General features: G+C 37.7%; 2 protein-coding genes across 2 annotated transcripts; one reads left to right on the top strand and one right to left on the bottom strand.

Annotated features, from left to right (window-relative positions):
* The first annotated feature begins 2,264 nt into the window (after positions 1-2,264).
* Positions 2,265-5,095, top strand: LOC113323222 (ataxin-3 homolog). The gene is made up of 2 exons (XM_026571506.1): positions 2,265-2,676; positions 4,079-5,095. Exons 1-2 carry the CDS (start codon positions 2,416-2,418, stop codon positions 4,790-4,792), a joined length of 975 nt encoding a protein of 324 aa, XP_026427291.1. The 5' UTR covers positions 2,265-2,415; the 3' UTR covers positions 4,793-5,095.
* A 75-nt stretch (positions 5,096-5,170) lies between these two features.
* On the bottom strand, positions 5,171-6,169 carry LOC113323223 (protein LURP-one-related 10-like). The gene is made up of 3 exons (XM_026571507.1): positions 5,902-6,169; positions 5,581-5,808; positions 5,171-5,493 (listed from the first exon to the last, which is right to left on the bottom strand). The coding sequence occupies exons 1-3, from the start codon at positions 6,163-6,165 to the stop codon at positions 5,311-5,313; spliced, it is 675 nt and encodes a 224-aa protein (XP_026427292.1). The 5' UTR covers positions 6,166-6,169; the 3' UTR covers positions 5,171-5,310.
* Between the last annotated feature and the right edge of the window lie 9,133 nt (positions 6,170-15,302).

The following is a 15,302-nucleotide window of genomic DNA, read 5'->3' as shown; positions in this document are numbered from 1 at the left end:
ATAATCATTTTGGCCTTTTGATGATGTTTGGTCTTCTCACTTTCTTTGGAAAGAGGGAGAGAAAAGGATTTCTGAAAGTAGGAATTACTGTTTAATCCAGTTTTTCATGACCCAGTTAATGGTTAGTCCACCCATGAAACTAATTTACTCGCTAGTCCAAAAACATGTTTCTAGAATAGATTATTTACTCGCTAGTCCAAAAACTTTGTGGAGATTATAAAGTGTGTTTTCTAAATTTCTAAAACACCCTTCCAGATCTAATTAGTATCCACACATATAAATGTTACTAGTAGTATGTTACTACATACTAGTAGTATCAATATGGTGATACTACATATTAATATGTACTATACTAGTAGTAACAAAAATATGTTACTAGTAAATTAGGTAACTACTTTACTATACTAGTAGTAATGTATGTACTAGTATATTAGTAACTAGTATTAATATGTAGTATCAATACATAACATAACAATATCGATATGTAGTACATAACATATTGATAATACATATTATGTTGATATTACGTATTAATATGTAGTATCAATACATAACATAACAGTATTTATTTATATGTAGTACATAACATATTGATACTACATATTAATATGTAGTATCATCACATAACATAACAGTATTTATATGTAGTAACATATGTACTAACATACTACTAGTAACATATGTAGTATGTAGTAATATATATAGTAACATACATAGTATTATATGTTAAGGTTAGTAGAGTAATTTTACTCTTTTCAAAACTTTTTTGGACTAGCGAGTAAATATGTTTTCTCGCTGGACTAGCCATTTACCCGGGTCGGGTTTAGTGGACTAAACAACAAAATTCTCTTTCTGAAATGATATTTATGTTTGTAGGAATTGAATTGTTAGTCAAGAATTTGGGGAGGTACTATAACGTGAATGACTGCGTGATGATCTTGAAATAAATATATAAGTTGATGTTCGTCTCTTTTTTGAAAATAAAATAAATATGTATCAATCAGTATCACGGACACAATCATATTGTATTTGTATTTTTTTATTTTTTTTTAAAGAACTGGAGTAAGAACTCCAAATTTCATGTATTCCGTGGAAGACTTACATCAATCAAATACATGAAAAAATTTAAACACAAAAAAAAAGTATTAAATACATATACTCTATTTGAGGAAATCAATGATGTTAGAGGGAGGATACGAAACTTCCGATTCCATCATTTGATTATTAGTTCTTCAGTGAAAACAATTTCTTCTTCTTCTTGAAGAGATGCTCCATCAAGGATTAATTTGCACATAAAATCGAAATTTCAATTACATCTAGTCACGGATCTTCATGTGAAAGCATATCTACGTCACGTTAGTGAAATCTCCCTTGAATTGATGCTTGAAACGATTGTATCAATCAACAAAAACTCTTTGAAAGCTATATGAAACTGAATAATCATCAAAATAATATTAGGTTTTATTCTAGATATTATTTACAAACTTTAAATTATGCGCAGATTTTTAGATAGATTTAATGAAGACCCAGACAGAAACTAAACTGAAATAAATATTAGATGCAAAGAATTTGCTATCTGGTCTCTAGGGTTTTTCTTTTTTTTTTTGAGAATAAGCAACATCGTTATGCAGAATTGTGTTGTATTTGTATCCATGAGGGGATACAATACCAATATCCAAAATTCTACCCACTTTCTCTTTTGGTTTTTTCCTTTTCTCTCTGAACCAAAGGAAAAAAGAAGACTACTTTCTTCAAAACTTAGATCCTTGATCTACCCGGTTTTGATTTGACTTTTCAGATCTACCAGGCAGATCGAGTTTGTTTCCTTGTACATATTTATTTTCCAATAAAAGACATTGTTTCGAAACAATTTTTATGATTTGTCGTCGGTAATTTCACAATACTAATATGACTTGTTTTCGTATATCCTTATTAGAATTTCTTTTGGTGGATTTACATATTTATCAAGCAGGTTCCGGTTGATAATGATCTACCTCATCGGACATGAAGATTGTTTAGGAAAAAATTAATTTTGGGCACCATCTAAATCTAATATGATCTATCATGATTGAAAAACAAAATGGTCTGAAAACATTACGAGGCTGTATTTATATGTCGTTTCTACAAGTATCAAATGATAATCGAGTTCGCATTATCCATTTTACACGTGTAGAATATTACTTTCCACTTGTTTTACAAAACTCCACGTAACCAAAGAATAACCAAAGATAAAATCAAAGTCGAATATACAAAACCGACTTCTTCATTTAAATTGTCTCCTGAAAAGGAAGAAAAAACAGATAATCTAAAATTCGTTCGAAAAGTCTCACTAATTAGAGAAAGAAAGAAAAGGATTTTTTTTGTCTAGGCTTTCTTCTCAAGATATCATTTTTTTTAGGGTTTTTGATTAGAGAGATGGAAGTAGGAGGAGGAAGTAGTAATGGAGGTTTGTTATATCATGAAGTACAGGAATCAAAACTATGTGCCGTACATTGTGTAAACACAGTATTACAAGGACCATACTTTTCTGAATTCGATTTAGCTGCACTTGCTTCTGATCTTGATTCCAAAGAAAGACAGATGATGCTTGAAGGTGAATCAATTACTGATGATTTCCTTAGATTTGATTCTGAAGAATCTCATAATGTTTCAATGGATGGTGATTTTAGTATTCAGGTATCTTCTCTTTCAATTCAAGATTGCTCTTTTTTCCCGTATGTTTTGCTTTTCGAATTCTTCTATTGGATTGGATTGGGGCTTACATAGAATTAATACTAGGGTTAGATAATTTAGAATAAAGGTAGTTACTTTCAAAGGTTTGAAATTAAATTAGGGTTAATCAAGATACAGTATGTTAAGATATGTTTTAACTTAGATTCAATAGGTTTGATATGATTATCATTCAAATAGAATCCCTTCTTCAGATATGGTAAACTAATCTAGGGTATTAGGGTTATAAGTTTATTCTTGAGGAGTTGCTATCAAGTATGTTGTGTTTCCGGTAATGGTTGTACACTTCTGTACATGTCTGTTTAGGAATTTTAGTAATTTGATCAATTTTTAGAGTTAAGGAACCATGGTAATGATAGTAATAGTAGTGAAAAACTTGTGAGCGGGGTTCCTTATCAGGACACACAATAGATCTTCTGGCTTCGTGTTACTAAGTTTATATGTTTATCCTTTAAATGCTAATCTTTGGATTTTTATATATTCTTTTACTGGCGTATCTTTGTCAGCCTATAGAGCTTAAATTCAACCATTATATAAATTTGTTCTTGGTTGACGTATTGCTCTGTATTTGTGTGATTAGGCTACTTACCCAAACACTTATCTAAATGTTGGTAATGTTAAATTTATATACTTCGTGGTGTTAGTCGTCAAATTACTTACACCAAATCACTTGCTATCTAGGGTGCAGGTAAATAAGATGATGTTGTTTATTATACCATGCTATATTTGTTTATGTTAGTTTAAGCAAAATTTTAGAACTATTTTTTGGATTCATGTTCTGTAATGTTTTGCACCAATTATAGCAGTTATTATCATTTATTGACCATTATATTGACGAATTTTATATTCTCCTTGCAATTTGCACCTACTAGGGATTAATTCTGGGTTAGGTGGCTTCTTATAGAATTTGCAATAGGAGTATTTATAAGACTCTTGAATTTACCTAAATACAGTAAAATGATTGGTAGTTGCTCTACCTCTGCTGCAATTTTCTTTGAAAAATGCAACTGACCTCTCCCTTGCCATTTATCTGAATTCAGGTGGATATTCATTCAGATGCTTACTTAGTAAATTAATTCTTAAGAAGTTTGTGTTTAGCCATGTATGGCGTGCCTGTGCCTACCTCGTAGAAATTATTTAGATGGTTTTTTGTTTTTCTTTTATGTTCAGTTGGCGCAAGCTAGTCTGCAGAATAGTTGTTTCGTGAATGTCTACAAAGCAATAATCTCTCTTGCTTATTTTATAGTCGGATTCTTTCTTATGTATAACTGGTCTATAGCAACATTCTTCCTTCTTCATTCCTCTCCACGACCGTATGTCTGATAGGTTAGTTTGTTTATGCTTGCAGGTTTTACAGAAGGCATTGGAGGTGTGGGATTTGCAAGTTATTCCTCTAAACTGTCCAGTTGCAGAGCCAGCACAAGTTGATCCAGAACTGGAAAATGCCTTCATCTGTCACTTGCAGGACCATTGGTTCTCCATCAGGAAAGTAAACGGAGAGTGGTATAACTTCAATAGTCTTTATGCTGCTCCAGAGCATCTCTCTAGGTTCTATCTCTCAGCTTACCTCGACAGTCTCAAAGGATCTGGTTGGAGTATATTCCTAGTCAGAGGGAGCTTCCCGAAAGACTGCTCAATCTCAACTTCAGAGGCTAGCGGTTTTGGACAGTGGCTCACGCCAGAAGATGCCCAGAGGATCACTAAATCCTGCAATACTACCCAGTCTGGAACTCACACGATGAGGGCTCCAACTCAGCCCATTGCTAGTTCTTATCAACCTTTTAGGGAAGAACGAAGCCTTTCAGACATGGAAAATGATGATCTTCAAGCTGCCATTGCAGCTAGTTTGATGGATTCTGCACCCCCTGCTTTCACTGCTGAAAATGTTGATGTTATTCCTCCTCCTGTTCCAGCTGCCATTGCAGCTAGTTTGGTGGATTCTGGCCCCCCTGCCTTCACTACTGAAAACGTCAATGTTATTCCTCCAGCAGCTCCAGCTCCAGCTGCCAGTGCCACCACCGTAACAACTGAAGTTGTACCTGAAGATGAAGGAGCCAAATAGCAGCTCTGTGACAGAATTGATACGAGCTGCAAGTTCAATCCATGTTTTTCTCGTGTGGATTTTTGTTTTGTCAGGTATAGATCAGATTGATTTATATATTCCAAGTGTGCAGACCATATAACTGGTGAATGTGTTCGTCAAAGTGTCAAGTTGCATACAGTTTCATGTGTTTATTGCTACAATAACGCTTAGTTCAATCTCTTGAGAAATACACTCCAAGGCACAAACCCATTTGGGATTGCCTCAACAGGATTTGGAATTTTAATAAACATCTTTAACGTACTCTGGGATTAAATTTTTTGATTTGCTGTAATATAAGAGATGTAATGTTTACAAGTTCGTAAACTGAATATCAGATAAAAATAATTGATAAATAAATTCATGGTGAAATTTATCTTTAACTTTCATTTCCTCCTACAACAGGATGAGTCGTATATATACACAGCCGGAAGCATAATTACAGTATATTATAACTTTTAATTCTACTTTATGTTATACACATGATATAGAAATTGAGCTTAGCAGCCGCCTCCACCCCCATCATCTCCCCCGCCCCCGCCACCTCCATCCCCAGCCATGTTGATCTCATCGAGGACCACACGTAGAGCGATGACAAACACATAATCGATGCTCGGGCATATATTGATCGAGAATGTGTCCTTTCCCAGAACTTTGCCTTGGACAGTCTGTTTCTTGTGCATCTGCAGCAAACATAATGGACAGATTATTATAAGGAACCAGCTAAGTTCCTATGTATGAAATGACTGAGAAAAACCTTGTTTTATCACCTCAGCGATGATGTTTTGTGAATCTCCCTGATAGATGACAACCGATTTTCTGCGATAGTTTTGTTTAATCTTAAAATCACAAACATCTTCAGCTGTGTTAGATGCTAAGAACACATCCAACTCAGTCCTGAGCTGTATAAATTTAGACCTTTTAACACCAAACAACAAATCTTTAGAGTCTGAGCTGTCTCCTCTATACACTCTCCATCTATCATGTGCTGAGAACTTCTGAAAAGGACAACAACAAAAATAATCTTAATTTACCGATAAGTGAGGAAAAAATGAGATTGTTATTGAAGATGAGATTTGTATATAACTTACCTTTTCTTCTAGAGATACGATAGGAACTCCGGCAGCGTCGACAAGGATACGGCGTTTGCCCGCGCTCTTAACTTTGAAGATGTTATTGCCATTGATTTCAAAAACACCCAAGTTATTACCTTCTGTTACATTTAAAACTTTCCTGGCGACGTAGAGATCTACTTGATGCGGTGTGCTGTAATGAGGTCCGATTACAATGATTGAATTATTTGCTAATGGTTGATTGCTCGCCATAGCTTGATAGATTTTATTCTCAAGAGTCATTCATATATATATATATATATATATATAGGGATAGAGTGAAGAAAACATAGATTTTGTCAGTCAATGTCAACCTTGGTGGAATTTTCTTATCTCATTCAAAAGAGACTTGTATTCTTGCTTTCGTTTCTTGAGTTGTCTTCCTCTTTCATTTCCAGAAGGTTTATTGCAGCTTCCATGAAGTTGTAAATACTAGGAATTTGCTAGCTAAAATCAAATGTTGGAGGTTAATGACCGCCGTTTATTGTTGAATATTTGACTAAAGGTACTACTACTTGGACCTTGTCTATTGACTTTTCTTGTTGACTTAACTTGCTGTTTTGGAAAAAACCATCATGTGTCCTGCCAAGATTGGTCCATCTTTTGAACCTCCTTTGGCTGCCTTGATGGGGAAGCAGAGGAGGAAAAGGTTCAAAAAATTTGGCCACGGTTTAATTTTGTGAAAACAGAGGTTCTTGATTCGTTGTTTGCTAATGGATAGAGATTCATGGTTGTTAATGGGGGACGGGAATTATCAGGGGTATCGTTTTATATGAGACAAAAAAATTATATCCAATCTTGATCATCGGATCACTCAAACGGCATCACTGCTAATTCCGGTCCCCCATTAGCAGCCATGTAGTGATTGGTGAGATTCATTCCAAATAATTTGTTATGGTGATCAGGCTGTTTTTATTCGGGCCATAAAAAGTCAATGATCTTCGTCATATGTGTTAACTCTTGTCGAGGGATAGCACATGAAGATATGTAATTTGTACGAAGATTTCCACGTATCACCTCGGAAAACACCACCAAAAACTTCTCTAGAACAGTCCAATAGAGACGAATCCTGATTTTGGGCATACCAAAATCTTTTTAGGCATACAAAGCACTAGTCCTAACTTGGGTGACCTTATAAGGGGTACCCTATGGGGTGGTTCAATTACCTATATGCCCTTAAATCCTTTAAATTACTAATCTATCCCTAACCCTAATACAAAAACCTATAATCAATAAACCTAAAATCAGTTTCATAACCAAAATCAGTTTCATATCCCTAACCCCTTCTTCTTCCTCCTCCATAACAACCGAACCCTTCTTCTTCTTCTTCCTTTTTTTTCATCGTATCATCGCGGAAATTTAATCGTCGATTCGTGAAAATTTAGTCGACGATTAAACTCATCTATATAATGGGTCGTCGTAAGCCAGTATCTCGTTCAAATCGATCGACTGAACAACCTATTGAAGAAGAAGAAGATTTAGAGAGTGAAGAACAAACTCAAAATCAACCACAAAATCAACCGGAAGAAGAGATTGAAGAAGAACCAACTCCGGAAATGAAAATAAGAAGGTTAGTTCTACAAACCCATCTCGTATTTGATGTTTTAGATTGGTTTGGTCGATTTACTTCGTCAAAATCATGTTTCTGCGGCGGTGACAGTGTATAGTTCGGCGCAAAACAAATCTTAGATGTGCGCCGAGCTGTTCTTGAAACTGAACCCTGAAAGTGCATATGAACGGCTCGGCGTAAATCTGAAATCCGTTTTGAGCCGAACTTAGTGACACAGAGACTTATATTTAGGATCGGCTTATTCGATGGTGTTAGTTTTGTGCCGAATATGTTTTGTGAATTTCAGAAATTTTGCATGTGCGTAGGATCGGCTTGTATGGTAGTATTAGCTTTGTGCCGAATAAATGTTGTTTGAATTTCAGAATTTTTGCATGTGCTTAGGATCGGCTTGTATGGTTGTATTAGTTTTGCGCCGAATAAATGTTTCAATTCATAAGTCTAGATTCGGCTTATTCGATAGTATTAGGGTTGCGCCGAATATCATTGTTAAAATTTCATAAATTTTACAAGTGTATAGGATCGGCTTATTTATATGATATCATGTTGCGCCGAATACATGTTTGAGTTCATAATCATAGATTCGGCTTATTCGATGGTATCGATTGTGAGCCGAATATATAGGATCGGCTTATAATTGTTTTGTGGTATGAGCCGATCCACTCTCTGTGTAAGCTAATAAAAATTTCAAGACATGATTCGGCTCATATGTATTATTTCGAGTAAGCCGAGCCTTCTTATTTTCTTACAAGTTTTTTGCTTTCCAAATCTCTTTGTTTTTCGAATTAGTCTTATAACTTTCATACTTGTGTCAGGACCAATGCAGCTACAAAGAGGAAGAAGATGGAGGTAACACCTTCTACTTCTAAAACTCCCGATCCTAGAGGAGGAGGTAAGAAAAAATTGGGAGCGGGAGGTAGAGGAGGAATTTTAGAAGAAGAAGCTGAACAAGTAAGAATTGAAAGACAAGAAGAAGGAATAGCTGAAGATGAAGAAGTTGATGATAATCAAGAAGTTCGTCAAGAAACACAACCCCAAGGAAAACCCAAGAAAGACAAGAAAGGTAAGAAGGTGGCAGAACCCGAGAAAGAGAAGGACGATGATGATCGATGGATCACTGGTTTACACATTCCTGATGAAGATGGCGTAATTATACCTCGATCAGATGGTTTGCCTCATGGTCTTCCGGAAGATGGAGGAAATGTGTTGATTGGTTATGCCGATTCTTGGGCGAAGAAAATTTATGAGACTTCTGATCACAACCGTGCAGTCCGAGTATTGAGACACCAGAGGGCAGCGGAATGGAGTCTTGATGAAGAGGTTCCTGAGGTGATTGCTTACGTACAACGCAGTGTTTTATGGCCTATCATCAATTATTGCCATAAGGAATATGATAGTGTGTCGGCCTCTGCATTTACCGAGCGCTTTTGTCCAGAAACTTACACATTTCAATTACCTTTTGGAGAGATGGCAATCACTCCTGATGAGGCTAGTAAGATTACAGCCTTAAAGCAAGGGGTGTAAGTGTGGATGCTGGTTTTTATGACATGAGTTGGGATGAGCTATATAATTTGTACCTGAAATGCCTTGGTTGGGGTTCACAGAAAACTGAGTTGGAGTTTTGTCGATCAGTTAAAGATGTCGATATCGTTTGCATACCAGGTGGCAGAAATAAGAAGAATAAGAAGATCAAGTTGACTAACTTGAAAAAGGAGTTTGAGAACACAAAGGAAAGAGTAACACAAGGTTTGTTGATAATGGATCCCGTCAAAGTGAAGCAAACCGGAACTTCCTACTTGCTTTATACTCTTGGTAGAGACATCTTTCCCGACACTACCGGAAACAAGGTAAATGCTAATTATCTCCAATTGGTAAAGAATCTTGAAACTTGTAACAAGTTTGCTTGGGGAACGGCTACGCTCGCTTACCTGCTGGACCAACTTGCCACCGCGTCTAGGTTAACAAGTACAAACATCGGAGGGAACTTCACTTTGCTCCAGGTAACTTTTGGGAGTTCAGAGTATGGTTCAGCTTATACCCATAAAATCTTTTAAGCCGAAGTTTTTACTTACTTGGTTCGGCTTATAATACTTGCTCCATATAAGCCGAACAGTTCTCTGAGTTTGCAAACTTTATTCTTACTTTGATGCTTCCAAGTAAAACTTGTTTCTATCAATTCAATTCCTTTGATTTTTTAATGTGGTTCTTTGGATGTAGGTGTGGATATATGACCATTTCCCAATTTTGAACTTGGCCAAAGTATTTGAGAAAGATGTCGATTAAAAACCCACAAATGGGCATTGCCATCCAATGTTCTTCGGTAATGATAAAATCCCCATGCAAACGACGTTCGAATGCAACGTACTCCGCTGCCACCCCTGCAACTTTTCTTGGACCTGTTCTCATCATTGTCTTATAGAATTCTTTGTTTTTACGTAGGGTTTGTAACAATCGTTGCCGAATATAGTTCACTTCATTTTCAGGGGGCACCGGATTATTCCCTTCCATAAAAGGACCAAGTTGTTCCGCCGTGACGTAATAACCACAATTTCCATCGCCTTGCACGTCGTCCACTGCTATAATATGCTCATGAATTATTGGCGATAGATCTTCTAAGTAGTTATTGTATATAAAATTGATAGGCCTCATATACCTGCCGGACTTATCTCTTTTGGGTCCTCTCATCCTACCAATTTCATGTACGGTCCTTTTCTCCTTTATCTTAGTTTGTGAAGGATACATCTTAGCCTTCCCCTTGACATCCTCTTTACTATCCTTATCTTGTGACGGACAATCATTATCATTCACCTCTTTGTTACTTTAACTAGTACACAATTTATCTTCATCGCGTGTTCCTCAAGCCAATCCAGAACTTCTGGTTTAGTTTTCCATATCTACGTTCATTCCAAAACAAGTAATTTGTAAGAAAAACTTTGGAATATTCCGACAACATTAAATTAAACAAAAGGTTCTTACATACCAAATAATTTTGGAAGTGATCCTTGGTATCCTCGTGAATTATGTCTATTGGATCAGGTTGATTTTCCATGGGTCCAATCACGATCTACAAAGAATATCACAAGGTTATACACTAGAAAGGGAATATAATAACAAGGTTCAGCGCATTCGATAATCACATTATGTGCCGAAATATAAACATTTACAGGTTTCAGCTTATACGATATCCTCAATATGTGCGAACCACGAACAATATTTTAACCCAAAAATTAACAAATTCATGTTCGGCTCAGACGATAATCATATCATGTGCCGAACCTTGAACATAAGAGGTTTCGGCTGATACGATATTCTCCATAAGCCGAATTAGTAATGATTCTATTCCGGCTATTCAGGATGTTGTTCGGGTTACTATGAAACTTTCATATAAGCCGAACTAGTGTCTAGCAAAAGGGTTGGAATTCGAAATTATAGGTTCGGCGCATGCAGTAAACAGATTCAGTAAGCCGAACCGTTCATCAATTGGTAGATTCGGCTCATAGATGTGAGTCGAACCTCAACCTGTTTCGCCGAACCATGATTCAAAAAACCTAACTTTTGATAATTGAGATCTATAGAAGTGAGATTAAGTATAGGATATAAGTGTTCCTGTGTATTAGAAGCATTGGGTTCCTCATCAATGTCTTCATCATCAGGATTTGGCTCATAAAAATCATCATCTTGAGTTTGTGTTTGAGTTTGAGCTTGAGTTTGAGTGGGTGTAAAATCATTCTCATAATCTAAGAAATCAGCCATTTCTGGATCATTGTTGTAGTTGATATGTATTTTCCTAGGTTTTTTAGATGAATGATGATCCTCCTCATCCTCCATTGAATCAAGAATTAGAATTTTCTCACTTTCTCCTTCTCTTTCTCTCCTTCTTAACCAAACCAAAACTTTGATTTTTTTTTCCTCAAATTTTTCATCTAAACAACACTTATAATTATGAAAATTATTTTAATCACTAAACAAAATATTTAATCACTAATCAAGATTATTAACACTAATACATAAAGGGCAGATTTGCCATTAAAAATTTTTTGGGTTAAGGGGTTATCTGATTTTGCTATTTCACAACATTTTTTGTCTTCATTCAGTATGCCTTGGAAGATTTTGGTATGCCCAAAATCATAGTTCTCCATAGAGACGGCCAATTTGTTTAGCTAGAATTGCAATGTGTACCGATTCTCACTTGGGCCTAGCCTGTTGCCCTTGGAGCAGCACTAATGTTCATGATTATTAGCAAGACCACATTATTAAGCATGAACATGATTATAGAATTTTACAGGTAGGTCACTTCACTTGCACTCAACTCTCGTAGGGCTATGGTAGTCTTCATTTGGAGACTAACTCTTGTTGGTAGGATGGTCAAGGACTAGATTTAGAAATCTAGTTGGTTTGGGAAACAAATTACTAGTGTCCTAAGTATAGCAACTTAAGAGGTTTGTCTTTTATATTTGTAGGAAAGTAATCCTTATTAAGGAATGTGTCCAACCCTATTGATATGTATAAATAGCCGTAGAGAGAACTAGAGAAAACACACCACCAAAACTAAGTAAAAAGTTCTCTTCTTCTCTGCTTAGGCTTTGTATATTCCAACCTATACGGTGATATATAAAATTGCTTATTCCTTCCCGAGGATTCAACCTCGTTAAATACTTGTTCTTCTTGTGTGCGTGATTGTGTTCTTGGCGATATTGAGATACCTCGTAGTAGTGCAAACCTAACGCTTCTGCAGGCTTTGGCGCAACAATTGGTATCAGAGCGATCCAATTGTCCCAACAATTGGTATCAGAGCAAGGAGACGCTCTTGGATACAGGTACTCAGATTGAAGTTGAAGTGAAGGTATTTTTATGAAGATTTCTTAAGGTAATACTAATCTCAAAGGTTCTGTTTTTATCTATATTTGGTTGTTTAAGAACAATGGTTGACGGGGGATAAACCAGTTGATCCGAAAGATCCTTTAGGAGAACATTCGGAGTCCACAAGTAAAGATAAAGAAACAAAAGAAGAAATACTTCATTCACATAGATCACAACTCAAGGTAGAAAAGTTCACAGGAACCAATAACTTTGGTTTATGGAGAACGGACGTAATTGATGCTCTTGTTCATCTTGACCTAGAAGAAGCTCTAGAAGATCAACCAGTTGAGATGTCTGATAAGCAGTGGAACAAGATGAATAGATTATGTCTTGCTTCGATACGAGGGTGTTTAGCAACTGCAGTAAAAGATAATTATCAGCACGAGACTTCAGCTAAGGATCTCTGGGAAAAACTAGAGAAAGAATACCTTGTGAAGAACGTGGCCAATAGGATACATCTTAAAAGGAATTTGTATCGCTATAACATTGTTGATGGTGGTTTTTAGTTCAGGGCTAAATTTGTAAAAGTCTATCTACTTGACCCGACATCAGATGTAGTAGACATTGGTATGTCTAAATTCCGCAGGGAATTTGGAGAATATATCAAAATATGATGAGCGCCCATGTCTCTCTTCATATTATATTGAAGCTCAAGCTCCTAGATGAATTGTTCACTATTATATAGCCTAATGAGTGTATAAGCTCCTAGATGCATTACTCGCAAATGCCGGAGCCTGCTGAGTACATTTCTTGTGCTTATGTTCCCCGGCAGAACCTTTAATATCGGTATGGCATGATGGATTTGTGTTCACTCACAGCAGAGTAGCACGGATTTCCAAGTACCAAAGTTAAGGCCCTTGCACAAAGTACTAAGTCAGGAAGCATACTGCTCTCTGCAAATAAAGAATTCTGTGTCAACACATAGAATTCAATCAATTTTGTGATAATTCACAAAATTCATGAATTTTTTGCGCCATGTGCAGTATATTAGGCCCCGTTGGTCGAAATTATGCTTAAGAAAATAAGCAATTGATCCCCTGCGGATTAGTACGTGAAGAGTCCTGCCCAAAATCGTAAAGTAATGAGTAACGGAGCCGCAGAGAAGGAGCAGCAGCGTGGCCGTGCCATAGGCCATCCGGTGTCACTTGGCCACGCCCCATGCTGCCCAACCGGACCTTATTCCTTTATCGACCAATCAGGTCGCATTAAACCTGCCACACTCCCATGAGTTGTTGCTGGGCCCATACTTGCCGGTCTTATTCCCCATCGACCAATCAGGTCGCATTAAACCCTCCACGCGCACCAAAAGGGTAGCCACGCCCATGCTTGGCTGCCCCCTACTTTTATTGACCAATCAGGTTGCCCTAAACCCGTCACAACATTAAAATAGGAAATTGCGTCAAGTGGTCGTCATGCCAAATTGGCTTCCCAAAACCGCACCGACATGCCAAACGTGCATGCCAAACGCACATGCCAAACGTTCCACCTTGCCGCAGTAGCACGCCAAACGTGCCAACGCGCCATAAATAGCGCACCTACGTGCCAACCCACTTTTTGTTCGTGTCCAACGCCGCAACAGACTTCAATTTGGCTATCTTAACCAGAAGCACGACCATGCTCTAGTGGCGGTGGATAAAACCCTAATTTCTAGTCGTGGCACAAACTATACCACTCCGTGTCCACAACATGCCACGAACCGTGGAAACCCTAATAAAGGCGTCACAACATGCCACTCGTGGAAATATTGACTCCTGTGGCCATTTTCACTTAACGGATTGACTATGGTTCTTTTGGCATGGCTCTGGCACCATTTACATGAAACACTGCGGTGCCACGGCCACATGCCGCATTACATATGCGCTAATTAGGGTTTCGGCATGCCAAACCCTAATTTAGACAATGTTGCTACACCAACCAGGCCAAATAATGTTCCACAGAGCATTGAGATCATCAATATGGCTACTGGAATTGATGTTGCTACACCACATTTGAGTTTAACATCAATATGCTAATCCAGCGGCCATGGCTACACCCGGCGCCACTCGCACTATCGTCCACTGGCATGCACGAACTATGCTAGCCATTCCACCGTGCCACTGGCATGCACGAACTATGCCAGTCATTCCGCAGTGCCACTGGCATGCGCTCAAAGCGCCACTATGCCATTATCAGGCGCCAACAGGATGTGGCCATAATCAATGGCTACCCTTCCTCATGGGATGCAATCTCAGCCGTTCAAGTTCGCTACCGAACTGACAGGCTTGTGGCAAGTTTTAGGCGACCAGCCGAGGTAAGCCTAATAACACCACATGCTATTTTCCAGTAGCAAGTCTCTTGACTTTGACTTGCCTCACGTAGCAAACTGCTACATGTTTTCCACGAAAACACTCGAGACATCAAACATGTCACAAGCTGGGGGATACTCATCAGGGTATTGGTCTGGCGGTTTACAGCGTGCGACGTGCAATATGCCCGTTATAAGAAAGTGTTAGGAAGCGGGACAGTTAGTGGTGGAAAGAAGTAATGGGTGTAAACGGATCCACATCCTTCATCGTGGAAGCACGGTTTCTGACGGTTACACGTTACTCCACTCTTCCATCACTCAATCGTTCCCACTTCCTACGAGACCAGGGTACGTTTAATTATGACTTGTATAAATAGGTTTCACTTATTTCCACCAAACAACAAGTTTTGGTCAGAACAACAACATAGTATCCAGAAATCACCAAAGAACTGATAGCTTTTCATTCTGCAAGTCAGTTCCACTTTCTGATACAAGTCATAAAACAGCCATACCTTCAGAATTAACCATTCTGGTCTCAACACCTTCTTCGCTTCCCTCCCTAAGACCAACCCTTATCTTTCACTTTGTGACCGTAGCAAGCCTGGGACGACCATTTTTTGGTTTAGGCAAGGATTGTACAGATTGATCTCTCGAATCAAAAGTACTCTC

The sequence above is a fragment of the Papaver somniferum genome, chromosome 11 (assembly GCF_003573695.1).
Source record: "Papaver somniferum cultivar HN1 chromosome 11, ASM357369v1, whole genome shotgun sequence".
NCBI classification, from domain to species: Eukaryota; Viridiplantae; Streptophyta; class Magnoliopsida; order Ranunculales; family Papaveraceae; genus Papaver; species Papaver somniferum.
Note: the sequence above shows the minus strand (reverse complement) of the source record. Positions and strands in the feature narration are given on the sequence as shown.

Coding starts and splice junctions, on each gene's coding strand:
- LOC113323223 (XM_026571507.1), bottom strand. CDS start 6,165: ATGACTCTTGAGAATAAAATCTATCAAGCTATGGCGAGCAATCAACCA. Junction 5,809..5,901: donor TCGTATCTCTAGAAGAAAAG/GTAAGTTATATA, acceptor TGTCCTTTTCAG/AAGTTCTCAGCACATGATAG. Junction 5,494..5,580: donor CACAAAACATCATCGCTGAG/GTGATAAAACAA, acceptor TGTTTGCTGCAG/ATGCACAAGAAACAGACTGT.
- LOC113323222 (XM_026571506.1), top strand. CDS start 2,416: ATGGAAGTAGGAGGAGGAAGTAGTAATGGAGGTTTGTTATATCATGAA. Junction 2,677..4,078: donor ATGGTGATTTTAGTATTCAG/GTATCTTCTCTT, acceptor TTATGCTTGCAG/GTTTTACAGAAGGCATTGGA.